At 40.8% G+C, this 14,878-nt stretch overlaps 2 protein-coding genes across 4 annotated transcripts in view; one reads left to right on the top strand and one right to left on the bottom strand.

Annotated features, from left to right (window-relative positions):
* Positions 1–1,495: 1,495 nt before the first annotated feature.
* On the top strand, positions 1,496–8,706 carry LOC308100039 (peroxisomal N(1)-acetyl-spermine/spermidine oxidase-like; the record flags this gene model as incomplete). Its single annotated transcript, XM_080448940.1, has 10 exons — positions 1,496–1,655; positions 2,170–2,346; positions 3,449–3,570; positions 3,679–3,866; positions 5,455–5,636; positions 6,458–6,627; positions 7,012–7,097; positions 7,680–7,792; positions 8,162–8,316; positions 8,495–8,706. 10 exons carry the CDS (start codon positions 1,496–1,498, stop codon positions 8,639–8,641), a joined length of 1,500 nt encoding a protein of 499 aa, XP_080305066.1. The 3' UTR covers positions 8,642–8,706.
* A 2,500-nt stretch (positions 8,707–11,206) lies between these two features.
* rassf4a (Ras association domain family member 4a) overlaps positions 11,207–14,878 on the bottom strand; it is an 84,595-nt gene continuing 80,923 nt past the window's right edge. For 2 of the 3 annotated variants that reach the window (XM_080449381.1, XM_080449382.1), the window contains exons 9-11: positions 14,337–14,458; positions 12,906–13,003; positions 11,207–12,064 (exon numbers count right to left, since the gene is read on the bottom strand). In XM_080449381.1, the coding sequence (XP_080305507.1) occupies positions 11,995–12,064; positions 12,906–13,003; positions 14,337–14,458 (290 nt within the window). In that variant the 3' untranslated portion in view covers positions 11,207–11,994. The remainder of the gene's footprint in view (positions 12,065–12,905; positions 13,004–14,336; positions 14,459–14,878) is intronic. The other variant, XR_013934430.1, reaches the window with a different exon arrangement.

Genomic DNA, 14,878 nt, shown 5'->3' with positions numbered 1-14,878 from the left:
GATCAGTAACTCAGTGAAGGGCCATCCACACCAAGCACTTTAACTGTAGATATATCGCAGGGGTCTTCAACGTTTTCAGGCCAAGGACCCCCTAGCTGAGAGAGGGATGAAGCAGGGACCCCCTCTATATTGTATAAAATTGCGTTTCAGATAAACTTTTGCTGCTCTTTTTTTCCCTCTACTCCTATAACTCTTTGCCAAAAATAGCAGATCTACAAGCTCACAACGCCTCGTGCTGCGAGGCGTTGTGAGCTTGTAGATCTGCTATTTTTGGCCTAAGTTCTCCTCAGAAAAGGGATGCTAGGGTTCAAGTGGTAAGGTAAAAAAAAACCCATCATATCACACAAAGATTTGGCGGACCCCCAGTAGTAACTCTGAGGACCCCCTAGGGGTCCCGGACCCACTGTTGAAGACCCCTGCTGTAGATATATCGTATCCTTCACACTGTCGTCATTATAGTTGGGGTGTGGACCAAGTACTAGTTTTGGATTTTACATTTTAGTTTTAGTTTTAGTTCGTTTTGAATGTTTTTTCCTAATTCAGTTAGTTTTAATTAGTTTTTAGAGCCGATTTGCTAGTTTTTATTAGTTTTTATTTTTGAAAATGCTAATAGTTTTAGTTAGTTTTTTTAAAATCAGTTTTAGTGTTAGTTTTAGTTTTTTTATATTTTGGCTTATTTGTCAGGTGCAGACGCATTGTGAGCTTGTAGATCTGCTATTTTCAAATGGCCGAAATGTATATACAGCAGGGTTGAAGTGGATAATGTATGTTTTGTGATAACAATACCTCAACATTGTACTTGAGTACAGTACTTGAGTAAATGTACTTTCCACCACTGTAAACAACACACCCATTTCATTAGGTGTGTCGGTTACTGTCTATATGTATATGATAATGAGAAGGTAGTGTAGCCAAAAAAGGCAGCTTCTGCAGGAGAGAATACACATTCTTTTACGATCTTTACACAACACTTGTCAGGTACGGACTGGCACAAAAGCTTGCTTGGCTTGGCCGCGGCCCCAGACTGCCCAGCCCTTCTGGCATCTGCCAGAAGTGCCAGACCGTCCAATCCTGTGTGAACCCAACAGCAAACTGTAACGATGATGATACACCTCTGTTGGAGTGGAACTACTCCAGAAACGATCATTTCCAGTCAACTAGAAGTGCATTCATCGAGGTACGTCATGGAGTAATTTCAGACTGAAACATTTTGTATCTGCGACCAAGTAGAGGTACGTAGGATATTGATCCCCGTCAAGGTAGAGGTACGTATTATATTGATCCCCGTCAGGGAATTTCTGTTTCAGCTTCACCCAGCCGATGGCTGCTCAGATGGCCACGTCGGTTGAGTGCACCGGGGGCAACAGTTAGGGGTTAAAGTGTCTTTGCTCAGGGACCCTTCAACACATCGACTGGGTGGACCAGGGGGGGCGAGCTGATGACCTTCTGACCTCCAGGTGGTCTCTCTACACCCCCCCCCCCCCCATCAAGAGCCATGGGATTGCAACAGGGTTTGGATTCTCGAATAATAATAATGGGGTGTGGTATATCAGGGATCGGAGCGGCGCATAAACTTGTTAAAAATGGATTTCGGAACGTCCGGATCCTCGAAGCAACGGAGAGGAGTGGAGGAAGAGTCAAAACAGGACAAATGGGTGAGTGACCATCCAACACCAGGACACCGGTACAGAATGTGATCATTCCCCTGAAGACAAACCATTCAGTGAAATTGTTTCATATCTAGAGCTGCATCATGCACTCTCTGTAGGCCACGTTAAATAATGTAATAGGTGTTGCTGTAGATAGTAGTATTTTGTACATCGTCCAGAAACAAGGCATAATCAGGGGTGGATTACCGAATGGGTCTGCGGGGCCCAGCTCAGGGGGGCCTTTGAACATTAACCCTGTGGTTTGTTGACAATGGTTCATGCCATTTAATCCCATCTCGCAAAGTCGCTCTGGTCATGACCTGCTGAACGAAATGAAATGTATTATCATTACAATCAGAATAACTTTATTGCCAAGTGTGAGGCTTAATGGACAAAGTATTATAGAGCTAATACATTATGATAAAAAACACTGTATAATAATATGGTGTATCTAAAAGTGTGTTGGTTTGGGTTAGATTGTGCATTTCTATCTGGTTCCTTGTTGTGTATTTGTCTCTAGGCAACAACATCATTGAGATCGGTGCTAACTGGATCCATGGACCAAGTGAGGAGAACCCAGTGTTCCGTCTGGCCCGTCAGTATGATCTCCTGGAACCAGAAGCTCTGACCCCAGAGAACCAGGCGTTACGAGTCAAAGGACATCCTCCCTGGGTTTCCACCTGGTTCAGCAGTTCAGGTCACATTTTGTATTAACATTTAATCATCCCGACTCTGAATTTCACATGATTTTTTTCATCTGCAAAGGTTTGCCCCGAAACTCCTCCCACAGTTTTCACAGCACATGCACATTGTGTAATATGACAAATGGATCAGCTTCATCGGGAATCATGTGCTTGTGTTTCTCTAAAAATACGTTTTATAGTTTAACCCATTAATACCTGAGGCGATTCTTTAAAAAAATCTAAATCCCAACAGGTTTTTGAAAAAAATATATAAAATATTTTTTCACGATTTTTCAAAAATAGCAGATCTACAAGTTCATAGCGCGGCACTCGGCCGCGCTATGAGCTTGTATATCTGCTATTTTTGAATAGCCAAAGACATCTAAAGTGACACAGAATGCGTTCCAGGTATCAATGGGTTAATTGATATCAATTTAGATTAGTGCATAACATATTCCATTGTCTGTGGAAATGGCCAAACTTACAGTTGTTAGAGTGGGAAGACAGCTCACTTGAGAATTCCCACCACTTTATCTAAATTATCATTACGGCCAAACATTTTACTCTACAGACACATATCACTATATATTCTGATTATCTATTCTATTTTTATAGAGTAGTATAATCTATTTCATTTTATTCTAATTCATAAAGTTATATTCTACTCTAATTTATTCAATTCTAAATTACAAAGATCAATTTCAAACGGGCAAATTGTAGTGAAGTAGCATTTCCCTTTGCAGTGGAAGGCTAAATAATACTATCCATATTTGAACATAATCAGCACAACCAGCCAATGTTTACAAAACTATTATGCTTCAGCAGTCTTCTTCAAACTAAATAGACATCTGTCTATCTCACGATGGTAATAACCTCAGGGAAACCCCGGGAGGAATGGCAAACACTCATTTCTTCAAATCAGGTCAAATGTTTAACACTGCTGTTCCAATTCCACTTTACGAAAGCCTTTAAAACTCCAGCGTTGCACCTGTACCAACCTGCTCCTAGCGCACGGTCTCCTGCTGGTACCGCAACAACAGGATTTCTTTTCTCTGCTCAAATGTCATGTCATGTAGGGAGATCTACTTTAGAATTTGTGTTATGTGTTATATGCAGGTAAGAAGCTTAAGAATGAAGACACAGATCCTGCAGTGGGAATGTTTAAGGACCTGCTGGATGAACTTATCCATGATAAAGGAGATCCATGGCTCAGTGTGGGACATTTCATACGCTCACAGGTACATGTTGTCAGTGAATGAAGATTATAAGCCCCCAGGCGCAGAGTGATCTCAATTGCTAGCCATTATGTGTGAAATAAATGTACTTGTGTCACTGTTAACATGTAGGCGTCACAGCGAACAGCAGAGCAGTGGAGATATGAAGACGTCTCCGTTAGAACCCTGAGACGGTGTGCGATCAGCACCCTGCTGAAGGAGGAGTGCTGTGACAAAGGAGCTCACTCCATGGATGAGGTGGGGCTGGAGGCCTATGGAGAGTACAAGCATCTGCCTGGATTCGACTGCACGTTACCAAAGTTAGTACACCGTGCGCACACACACACACGCACACGCACACGCACGCACGCACACACACACACACACACACACACACACACACACACACACACACACACACACACACACACACACACACACACACAGCGTATCGACAACCACAGACAAATCGCTGAAGTGCAACCAGCCGTTTTCAAATTATGCAATCTCTTATGCCTATAATTTATAATTGTATAATTAGCAAGAGACGCACACACTGACTTCATCAACAGAAGTGGTAGAAAGTAACTAAGCACATTTACTTAAGTAGCCTACTGTACTTAAGTAACATTTTTAGGTATTTGTACTTTACTTGAGTATCTTGAGAATACTAACCACTTCAGCCCTATATATACATTTCAGCCATTTGAAAATAGCCGATCTACAAGCTCACAATGCGTCGCATCTTCAAAATATTTTCATACATTTGAAAACTTGAAATGGGACATTCTGCATAATGACTACTTTTACTTTTGGTACTTTAAGTACATTTTCATGCCAATACTTTTGTACTTTTACAAAAGTACATTTTGAATTCCGAACAGAGTATTTCATGCAGTAAGTTGACACTTTTTACAAATACAGGGGCTATGAAGGTGTAGTGAAGAGCTTTATTTCTCTTATAGAGGCTATGAAGGTGTAGTGAAGAGCTTTATTTCTCTTCCAGAGGCTATGAAGGTGTAGTGAAGAGCTTTATTTCTCTCACAGAGGCTATGAAGGTGTAGTGAAGAGCTTTATTTCTCTTATAGAGGCTATGAAGGTGTAGTGAAGAGATTTATTTCTCTCACAGAGGCTATGAAGGTGTAGTGAAGAGCTTTATCTCTCTTACAGAGGCTATGAAGGTGTAGTGAAGAGCTTTATTTCTCTTACAGAGGCTATGAAGGTGTAGTGAAGAGCTTTATTTCTCTTACAGAGGCTATGAAGGTGTAGTGAAGAGCTTTATTTCTCTTCCAGAGGCTATGAAGGTGTAGTGAAGAGCTTTATTTCTCTTCCAGAGGCTATGAAGGTGTAGTGAAGAGCTTTATTTCTCTTACAGAGGCTATGAAGGTGTAGTGAAGAGCTTTATTTCTCTTCCAGAGGCTATGAAGGTGTAGTGAAGAGCTTTATTTCTCTTACAGAGGCTATGAAGGTGTAGTGAAGAGCTTTATTTCTCTTACAGAGGCTATGAAGGTGTAGTGAAGAGCTTTATTTCTCTTCCAGAGGCTATGAAGGTGTAGTGAAGAGCTTTATTTCTCTTACAGAGGCTATGAAGGTGTAGTGAAGAGCTTTATTTCTCTTACAGAGGCTATGAAGGTGTAGTGAAGAGCTTTATTTCTCTTACAGAGGCTATGAAGGTGTAGTGAAGAGCTTTATTTCTCTTACAGAGGCTATGAAGGTGTAGTGAAGAGCTTTATTTCTCTCACAGAGGCTATGAAGGTGTAGTGAAGAGCTTTATTTCTCTTCCAGAGGCTATGAAGGTGTAGTGAAGAGCTTTATTTCTCTTCCAGAGGCTATGAAGGTGTAGTGAAGAGCTTTATCTCTCTCACAGAGGCTATGAAGGTGTAGTGAAGAGCTTTATTTCTCTTCCAGAGGCTATGAAGGCGTAGTGAAGAGCTTGATGTCAGAGCTCCCCAGAGGGATGACGTCTTACAGCAGACCTGTGCGCTGTGTTCACTGGAATAGCTCAGAGGAAGGAGAACGCCCTGTGAGCGTTCAGTGTGACGATGGAGAGAGGATCACTGCTGACCATGTGATTGTTACCGTGCCTCTGGGTAAACTTCTGCACCTTGGATTTAATATGATTTTTTTTGTGACATTAATGTTCCATTTTTCACCATAGTGAAAAGTGGACCGACATATGAATTGAACACATAATAAATGTAAAATAGGCAGGCCGTTGTCTATGGCAGTGCAGGTTCTCAGCCTTTTCGGGCCGCGACCCCCCAAAATAATCACTTTTGGACTGCATGGGGGACCCCCCCATCCTGACAAGCAGTTGCACAGATAAATATTGTGAAAATAGCAGATCTACAAGCTCACATCGCCTCTTGTAGATCTGCTATTTTCAAACTTTGTGCCTCCTTATTTGACAATTTGTCGATTACTTTTTATGCAGCAATGGTATTTCATGTGTGGACCCCCCTGAGGGTCCCAACCCACAGGTTGAGAACCACTGGTCTATGGCAGGGTGTTTACATTTGAAATGTAGGCAACACAGTTGGTTTCCCATTGCAGTACGAGGACCTGGGATTTGTGTTAAAAGGTTCAGTGTCATTTTTTAAACATTTTTTTAAATATTCAGGCATGTATACAGTATATGACATTTCAGAATTCAGTTGCTGGGCATCTATTTCTTGGACAACATTAATTCAGCGCCCATACCATGTTGAATTTAAAACCACACTCCCCAAGTTTTATGTCATCTCCCAAATGGAGAGAAGGTAATTGCAATAACTTGGGTCTCCTGTGTGGGAAACCAAACATATGTTAGTTGTATTGTTGCATTAAGATACTCTACCATACAGATTGGTTCAAAATAAATTAAATTGTAGTCTGGGTTGCAGCTTTAACTGTTTCTGTTCTATTCTATCAGGATACCTAAAGAAACACCATTCCACTCTGTTCAGTCCTGCTCTGCCTTTACACAAACTGCACTCTGTCCAGAGGATGGGTTTTGGAACCAACAACAAAATCTATGTGGAGTTTGATTCTCCATGGTGGGATGAGGACTGTGAGGTCATCTACCTCTTGTGGGAGGATGAGGTGTGGAACCATGAACACAGAGATGATGTTCTTGTGTTGTTATGCAACTGAAATGCTAACCTTAAATTCTACAATATCTGCTGGACCTTAAGCCTTGCATAGGCTAGCCATGCAATTACTGTAGATTCGATCAAGTTATTCTTAGCTGATCCCTTCTGATCAATAAATCATATCTGTAGATCTAACACTAATCCGTAACATGGAAAGAAACCATTAAAGGGTTTCTGAATCAGTTTCTGAATCAGTCCAGTCCAAAAGCTGTGTTCAGACTTACCACTTTTTGCTCTTTTCTGGTGTTGATGTTACATTTCGGCCTTAAAATTAATTTCTAAAATAAACAAACACATGCATGTTCATCCACACTCACATTTCAACTGCTTCCAGGTGGATATGGTGGATCAGGTGTCAGATCTACAAAGGTCTTGGATAAAGAAGCTGTTTGGTTTCACGGTGCTCAAGCCCACTGAAAGGTAACAACATTGCATCATTTCCTTCTTGAGAAATTAATGTACAGACAACGCCAGTGGTGGAAGTACATTTACTTAAGTACTCTACTTACGTACAATTTTGAGGTATTTGTACATGAGTATTTCTAATACTTTTAATTCTACATGTACTCTACTACATCTCGGATCCAAATATTGTACTTTTGAAAACTTTAGTTACTAGTTAGTTTGTCAAATTTGTTTATTATTACAAAATATACATTACCCACTATATACATTTCGGCCATTTGAAAATAGCCGATCTACAAGCTCACAATGCGTCGTGATGTGATGCATTGTGAGCTTGCAGATCTGCTACTTTCCAAAGATGTTATACATTTGAAAACTTTAAATGGGACATTCTGCATAATGACTCATGAGTACTTTTACTTTTGGTACTTTAGGTACATTTTGATGCCAATACTTTTGTACTTTTACTCAAGTTCATTTTTGAATGCCGAGCTTTTACTTGTAACATTATTAACATTGACAGTATTTCTATATTGCACTGGACAACACAATGTAATCCCTAACGCTTTTAGTTTTGTTTGTTTTTCCTCCTCTCAGGTACGGTCATGTTCTCTGTGGGTGGATTGCTGGACACGAGTCAGAATACATGGAGACGCTGTCTGAACAGGAAGTCACTCACTCCGTCACACAACTCGTTCGCCGGTTCACAGGTCAGTCTAAACGTCTAACCCCTGATTTGTGTTGAGTTTTTAACTGGCTGTGTGCATTTAAAGGAGAATTTTGGACTAAGGTTTTTTCTATGACGTTGTGATATCTTAGGATGAATGGTACAGTAGAAAAATGTCATAACTCCATCCCGGGTCCACCACAGCTTAAAAAAAAAGATTAAAATACGCGATCTAGCGCAAGGCCTATTGGCGCACGTTTTAAGCTGTGGTGGACCCGGGATAGAGTTATGACATTTTTCTACTGTACCATTCATCCTAAGATATCATAACATCGTAGAAAAGGTAAGAAAACCTTAGTCCAAAATTCTCCTTTAAGACAGTACAGTTTGTATAAAAACTGTGTGTTTTTAGGAAACCCCATCCTCACCCCGAGGAGAGTCCTGCGCTCCCAATGGTTCCACGACCCCTGGACCTGTGGTTCCTACACTTACCCAGGAACCGGCTGCTCAGCGCAGGACCTGCAGAACCTGGCAGAACCCCTCCCCACCAAGGGGGCTGATTCTCAGGTACACACACACACACACACACACACACACACACACACACACACACACACACACACACACACACACACACACACACACACACACACACACACACACACACACACACACACACACAATGCGTGAGTACCATGAAGAAATATAGTGTTAAATACTTGTTGTTTTCTGTGTTGTTGTGTAGCAGCATCCCTTCCAGGTGCTGTTTGCTGGAGAGGCCACTCATCCATGCTACTTCTCCACCGTCCATGGAGCTCTGCTCTCTGGCTGGAGGGAAGCTGACAGGCTCATCTCTCACTACTCTAACATCAAGACCAAATCAAAGCTTTAAACCATTAAAACCGAGAAACACATCTGTGTAACCACTTTATAACCATTATTTTATACTTTGGGCTATTCAAAAATAGCAGATCTACAAGCTCATCTACAAGCTTGTAGATATGCTATTTTTTTGGAAAATCTTTGAATATACATGTTTTTTTAAAGCATTTTCAACTCAAATCTTTGCTTCTGGGGGTCCCTGGAACTAAATATTTTGAGATGGGGGTCCACGGCCAAATACATATCATTTTTTGGGGTCCTTAACATGAAAACGTTCGTGAACCACTGATATTATAGCAACATAAATGTAGAATCAAACATCAACATTTGTAGAATCGGCCAAATATTTTCACGATTATTCAAAAATAGCAGATATACAAGCTCATAGCACAGAGTTTGGGAGCCACTGATCTAGAAGAATAACGTTGAGCGTTGACTCCATCTCCATCCATAGACAAACGAAAAGCAGAAATGATGCCTCTTTAAAATCCCTTTACCTGTGCAAGTAGAGCCATCTGCTGGATTCAAAGAGCAACTGCAGGCAAGCCAGTGATCAGTAATTCTAATTCTAATAACTACCTTCGTAAAAAAAAGAAATCAATAGTTTATCAATCCAGGAACGCATCTCTGTGATTTTAGATTTATTTGGCGATTCAAAAATTGCAGATCCACAAGCCCATAGCGCGGCACAGAGTGCTGCGCTATGAGCTTGTAGATCTGCAATTTTTTTAAAATCGAACATTTGTAAAATAGTTTTGTTCCAGGGACCCCCAGAAGCAAAGATTTTAGTTACAAATGTTCGCTTTAAAATATATATATATATATTCAAAGATTATTTTGTGCTATATCCTTTTATCTCAAATGTCTGACTGTAGGCCTGTATACCTCCTGCTGTTTACATGTCTGTCCAATAAAGTATTCAATCAATCAATCAAGCTTGTCAATCGGCAATTTTCAGCGAAAGCTTTTAACCACAATAACAGAAGAAAACAGAAAAGACACTAGCATAGAGCCCTGAGAGACTCCGCTCAACCATAATGAGGTTTAAGTGGTTAAACCATGCCTTGTTAATGACATTTTGATCCATTAAGATATATTTTAATCTGTCTATTTGTAGGGGTGCCCTAAAGCTAGATCCTGATCTACCAGTAGATCACAAAGGCTGTGCAGGTATAGACCACATGACATGCCACTAAAAATACTAATTCAAATATAAAAATAATATAAACACAAATCACAAAACTCATTTTTTTCTGGCATCTGCCACTTGAATTAAGGTGACTTGATTGACCCTTCATGGCTTCTATAGTATAGGCAAACCCCCACAATGCAATGCTTTGCTTTCAAGACGTCAGGAGCATTACAAAGTTATATAAAAATATGCGGGGCAAAGATCCCGAAAACCTACCACTTCCATACAGAATGGGAGGAAGACTATTATTTCCCCACTATTTCCCATTCCAAGCGTGTTCGTCTTATTATGTAATACCAGCGCCGCTATTCCAAAGCACCCTTAGGTACATTTTTTAAGTATTTTCAGCAATGGGATAATTCTTTTTTTGGTGGGTAGATCTTGTTGAGTTGGTCATTTTAAAAGTAGTTCTCAAGTCAAAAAAAGTGTGGCCACCCCTAGTCTATTATATCCAATCCGCTGAGTCAGACAAACAAATAAAAGGCTCAAGTTTGTGGTGATAAATGTTGATGCTATTCTAGGACTAACAGTGAACCTAGAACTGTGGGAACGGGGAAAAGACCCCCATCTCTCAGGATACTGCCATTGTGTTATCTGGATAGGGTTGACACACACACACACACACACACACACACACACACACACACACACACACACACACACACACACACACACACACACACACACACACACACACACACACACACACACACACACACACACACACACACACACCTCAGCTCATGGGAACTTGCTGGCCAAGACGGTCACTCAGTTAAGAGAACAATGCTGAAACTGAAACTGTGGAAGAAAAGGAAATACTAAAGATGGCTGTTTTGTTAGTGGGAACAATATGAGTTGCATAATTATACAGTACAGTAAAATCCTAAATGTTCATTTAACTCAGAGGAGTGGTCCCGTTAAGGGACCATTATTTTGGTTCCATTTCTACACTCACTGTGTTAAACCAGGGGTCTTCAACGTTTTCAGGCCAAGGACATATTTTTTTCCCTCTACACCTATAGCCTCTTTGCCACAAATAGCCGATCTACAAGCACACAACGCCTCGCAGCGCGAGGCGTTGTGAGCTTGTAGATCTGCTATTTTTGGCTAAAGTTCTCCTCAGAAAAGAGATGGTAGGGTTCAAGTGGTTAAGGTAAAAAGAAAAATCCTATCACACAAAGATTTGGCGGACCCCCTGTAGTAACTCTGAGGACCCCCTAGGGGTCCCGGACCCCCTGTTGAAGACCCCTGTGTTAAATGAACACTAATGATTTGACTGTATATATCGTCCCTGTCGGGCAGTGTCTCCATATTTCAACTTTTTGTATGATTTTTCGTAAATTACCCAACGTCATCCTACAAGAGTGTTGCACAACAGAAGACTGGATAAATGTATTTATTACATAGAAACATTCATGTAAAAAAAAAAATAACATTACCAAAAACATCCAATACAAATATTGGAGGAGTAACAGCCTGACATGAAAGGTTTTCTATACAAAACGTGAATATATTAGGATATAAAGCAATACAAAACACTTGTGTAAACAAAACAGGACATACAAATTGTAGGCATATATATGGTTCTAAAAGTAGAAGCACATTGGTATATCATATGGTTCTATTGCAGGCTTTGCAGTCTTTATTAACATTCTCTACTGTATTGTACTGTGTGGTCAAACAATCGTCAGCCTGCATGGTTACACCTCATTTATACTTCATCATAACACCAGTGTTTACTCCCCAACATAACACATTGTCATGTGCTAGTTGAACCTCAGTGAGTGACAATGTTATTATGATGAAGCAGAAATGTGTTTTCATGCTGTCACTCCTATTCCTACGGACCTCCCACCCTCCCTTTCTAATACAGTGTATACACACACACACACACACACACACACACACACACACACACGCACACTTCCACTCTCTCACACACTTATTAGGCGTGCGTGTGCACACACATGAACCGCTCTTCCTCTCTCACACACACACATGTTCACACACACACACACACACACACACACACACACACACACACACACACACACACACACACACACACACACACACACACACACACACACACACACACACACACACACACACACACACACACACACACACACACACACACACACACACACACACACACACGGGTACAATCAGACTCTCTCACTGGCGTTATCTCTACCCTCTAGTTGATGTAGAATCATGGACTTCAGAGCACTGTACCTGCAGAGGACGGACAAGACAAAGTGTTAGTGTCTCTGGTTCTGTGTGTGCGTCTCTTTCGCTCGCACGCACACACACACACACACACACACACAAGCACACGTCGGTGTGTCGTCTCCTGCTTCAAAATAAATAACTTTAATGGTATTGTCATTCTGGTGTCCTACCAGACGCCAGGGTCTAAATGTTTCAATGGAAGAGTACTGCAGATGTGGGCTAGACCAGTGGTTCTCAAACTTTTCCATGTCAAGGACCCCCAAAATGATATGTATTTGGCCGCGGACCCCCCATCTCAAATATTTTGTTCCAGGGACCCCTAGAAGCAAAGATCTGAGTTACAAATGTTTGTTTGAAAAATATGTATATTCAAAGGTTTGCACAAATGTTCACGATTTTTCAAAAATAGCAGATATACAAGCTCATAGCGCGGCACTCGGTGCCGCGCTATGAGCTTGTATATCTGCTATTTTTGAATAGCCAAAGTATAAAAAGTTAAAATTATTGTGATGCTATATTAACACATTTCGCTGGGGACCCCCTGGAACCCCCCCAAGGACCCCTGGGGGTCCCCGGACCCCACCTTGAGAACCAATGGGTTAGACCACACATGGACAAATTACATCATCAACGACGGGCTATTTCTAAAATAAATACAATATTGAAGTTGTTTTTAATATTACATTTTATTTATAGAGGACAATTATAATGCATTAAGGCATATTTGGCTTATTACTATTAGCCACGGATCCTTTTAAGGCCAGCAGGGAGACAGACATATTGTATTGTAGGCATTGGCTTCCATCTAAAGATTGTGTTCCAGAGGAATGAGAGAAACTCTTACTTTTTGGTAAGTTTGGACACTTCTCGTTCCTCCTCTTCTTGCAGTTTCTCTACAAAGCTGTCTAACACTGGGAACTCAAACTTGATGTACTGGGCGACCTGGGGAGTGACGAGTGACAAAGAGACAAGCTAAAGATGTCACGCCAGTGAGAAGTATTCAGAGTCTTATTACTCTTCTATGAGCAGTAGTGGACAAAATACTCGACCCCAGTACTTGATACTCTTGGTCAAATATTACTCAACTACAGTACAAGTGAAAGTTGCTCTGTCAAATTTGCATTTGAGTTAAAGTACTGGAGCACTTGCTTAAAAAACAAAACAAAACAAAAAAACAGTATTCAAAAGTACAAATTACAAGGTATATTTTTTATGTGTTGTGAGCTTGTAGATCTGCTAGTTTCTGGAATAACGTGTTCCTTCCACGCGCTACGTCCTACCGGGGAAACTCCCCCCCTGTCAGGTGATAAGAAGCGACTTGCTAGCTCCTCATGCATTGAAGGAGGCATGAGCTCAGTTCTGGGCTCTCCCTACCTAGCCTGCCAGAGGGAGAGTAGCGCCCAGGATTACAAAGGCAATTGGCACTGGGTGAAAAAATGGGTTACAAAATCGTGGGGAAAAAAGATCCGCTAGTTTCAATATATTTGAAATGTACTCTTTTCCCTTCCTAGAAAGTGAAAGAGTGAAAGACACAAGCGTAAAAAAAATAAATACAAATACTAAAGTAAAGTAGCCTACAGTACAGATATTCAAAAGATGTACTTAAAAGTACAGTACTCAAGTAAATGTACTTGGTTATACTGTCCACCACTCTATGAGAATGACCACAGATGATACTTCTTCCTCCAGCATCAAGACTGTTTCGTCATTAACATGTATTGTTATGACTGTGTTAGTACAGAACCATGCAGTCAGGTGGCTGAAGGCCCATTGTTAGCTCAGGTCCACAAACAGGATATCTTTTCTCAGATTGCTAAAATTAGCCCAAAAGGTCTATCATTGGTCCATTGTTGTGTCATTCTTTTCCATGGGAAAAAAACATGGACAGAAGCAAATATAGACCAACAGAAAGACAGCTGGCTAGCTAGGCAGATAACACTAGATCACATTCATTTTCAATGTGGGGGTCGCCAGAGGGCCCACTTGAATTAATTAATTAAATAATAATAATAATAATAAAAAATACTCAAATAATAATGATTAAAATTAAAATTAAATTAAAACGATTATTGTGCCATTTACTAACATGAGTAAATGAGCAATAGTTGCAACTTTAGAATAACGTCCCAATCCGTTTACAAATATTTAATAACACATTAATAACTATTAACACATGCTTAACAAGTCATTAATAACTCATTAACTAACAGTTAATGAGTTAGAACCCCTTCAAGGACCCCTGGGGGTCCCCCCACTTGGAGAAGCACCGACTTACGTCATATGTGACCTCTTCTCCCAGGTCCGACTCCATGACGAAGATCTTGGAGATCTTCTCACAGGGTCCATAGAGAACTCTGGTCACCAGAGGATACTCCCCGTCCCTCAGCCTGGCCCGCTCTACAGCACCATCACAGATCAAAAGAACAGCTGAGAACAGACCTCATGTGACGGCTGAAAAACTCTAGCGCAGGGGTCTTCAACAAGGGGGTCCTGGACCCCTTTAGGGGGTCCTCAGAGTTACTACAGGGGGGGTCGCCTAATCTTTGTGTGATAGGATATTTTTTTTTACATTAAAGGAATAGTTCACCCCAAAAAAAATACTTATTTTCTATCAATTGCACATCCCGTGAAGCATTGAATTCATGGATTTTGTTTAGTTTTTGTCAATAATTTGACAAAAAGATGCTAATGTATCGGACACAAATTATTGGCTTAGGAATGCGACAAAAAAATAAAATCAGCAGAATGCTGCATCACCGTGTTTTTTATATGTCATTGTAGGCACTTGGAGCAGGTACTAGAAGACCTGAGGGGGAG

The sequence above is a fragment of the Gymnoscopelus braueri genome (genome assembly GCF_963280865.1).
Source record: "Gymnoscopelus braueri genome assembly, chromosome: 14".
Taxonomy (NCBI): Eukaryota; Metazoa; Chordata; class Actinopteri; order Myctophiformes; family Myctophidae; genus Gymnoscopelus; species Gymnoscopelus braueri.
The sequence above is the reverse complement of the archived record's forward strand: the minus strand, read 5'-3'. Positions and strand labels throughout refer to the sequence as shown.